The sequence below is a fragment of the Hippopotamus amphibius genome, chromosome 3 (genome assembly GCF_030028045.1).
Source record: "Hippopotamus amphibius kiboko isolate mHipAmp2 chromosome 3, mHipAmp2.hap2, whole genome shotgun sequence".
In the NCBI taxonomy this organism is placed as follows: domain Eukaryota; kingdom Metazoa; phylum Chordata; class Mammalia; order Artiodactyla; family Hippopotamidae; genus Hippopotamus; species Hippopotamus amphibius.
Window position 1 is genome coordinate 106,022,169 of NC_080188.1, and position 1,678 is coordinate 106,023,846.

Genomic DNA, 1,678 nt, shown 5'->3' on the forward strand with positions numbered 1-1,678 from the left:
TCACCTTGCCCTTTGGTTATCTGATGCAGCTCACAGGGGAAATATCAAGCCAAACATGAAATGATCATATAAATATATCACAAGTTAGAAAGTTTGAGGCAGAAAAAAATACAAATAAAAAGCAAATAGAGACTAAATTGATCGTGACTAAATGGCATTTCTCATTAGGGAATGTCCCAAATAACCTAGAGCAGTTCTTATATTAAGACTAAGCTACCTGACATATTGCTCTTTTTTTATTGTTGTCTGTTTTTCTGTGTTTTTCATATACCCACAATTTTAACACGAGCAGGAAGAATAGATTTTAAAGATTATTTTTTGTTTTCACATGGTTAGAATTTTAGAACATTGAATTTAAAATATATTACCAAAAGTAAAAATCAAAACAAACTGTGAATATTGTATGTCATTGGATTTGAAATCATCAATCTGTTACTTCCCATTTTGCTGCTGGACTGAGCCAAGTGGAGTGACTTCTCAATCTTCTGCTGACAGATGGGATCCAGGGGACAGAATTCCCTGCCATGGAACAGGACTACATTGATGGGTTTCATCTTGCTTGGCTTCTCGGATATTCCCGACCTCCAAGGATTACTTTTTGGGGTGTTTTTGATCATCTATGTGACTATTCTGATGGGAAATAGCCTCATCATCATAATAACCAAGACGGAGCCTTCCCTCCAGACCCCCATGTATTTTTTCCTGGGGAACTTTTCTTCCTTGGAAATATGTTATGTATCAGTCACTGTCCCTAGATTATTAGTGGATCTTTGCAGACAAACAAGAAATATATCCTTTCTGGCCTGTGCTGCTCAAATGTATTTCTTTCTGGTGTTTGGAGCCATTGAGTGCTTGCTTCTGACTGCAATGGCTTATGATAGGTATGTGGCCATTTGCCACCCATTGCTCTACCCTCTCCTCATGAACAGGAGGCTGTGTGTCCAACTGGCAGCTGGCTGTTGGGTCAGTGGAATTCCAGTCCACACAGGCTTTACCTACCAGGTCTTCTTTCTACCCTTCTGTGGCTCTAATGAGTTGAATCACTTTTTCTGTGATGTACCACCAGTGCTTAAACTTGCCTGTGGGGACACTTTTATGATTGATATATTGATTTATGTAATTGCTGTTCTAGTTGTCACTATTCCTTTCATGTTGATTCTTGCATCTTATGTGAGAATAATTGAGACCATCCTGAAGCTGACTTCAGCCACTGGGCGAGCCAAGGCCTTCTCCACCTGTTCTTCTCATCTCATGGTTGTGTCTTTATTCTTTGGATCAGGACTCATTACATATTTAAGACCGAATTCCAGTCATTCAATAGGAATGGACAAATTTCTTTCTCTTTTTTACACCAGTGTCACACCAATCCTTAACCCTATGATATATTGTCTCAGAAACAAAGATGTTATGGTGGCATTAGGAAGATTCCTACAGAAATCGTTTATGCTATGACTCAAAAACATAACTTCATAAAATTAATTTCTTATTTATCACAATCTCCTTACATTAATTTTGGTTTTTGTCCAATTTTACTAGGAATCTTAATTTTTCCAGATGAGTCATCTCATATTTTTACCTCACATGAAATACAATCACATTTTAAAATAGCAAATTACTCCCAAACTCAATTCAAGGTATTGAAATCTCTGAAATAACACAGCAGTCACTAATGGTTGTT

General features: G+C 37.3%; 1 protein-coding gene across 1 annotated transcript; it reads left to right on the forward strand.

Moving 5' to 3' along the window:
• Positions 1–207: 207 nt before the first annotated feature.
• LOC130849864 (olfactory receptor 10AG1-like) lies at positions 208–1,452 on the forward strand. Its single transcript, XM_057729085.1, has 2 exons — positions 208–224; positions 537–1,452. Exon 2 carries the CDS (start codon positions 544–546, stop codon positions 1,450–1,452), a length of 909 nt encoding a protein of 302 aa, XP_057585068.1. The 5' UTR covers positions 208–224; positions 537–543.
• The last annotated feature ends 226 nt before the right edge of the window (positions 1,453–1,678 follow it).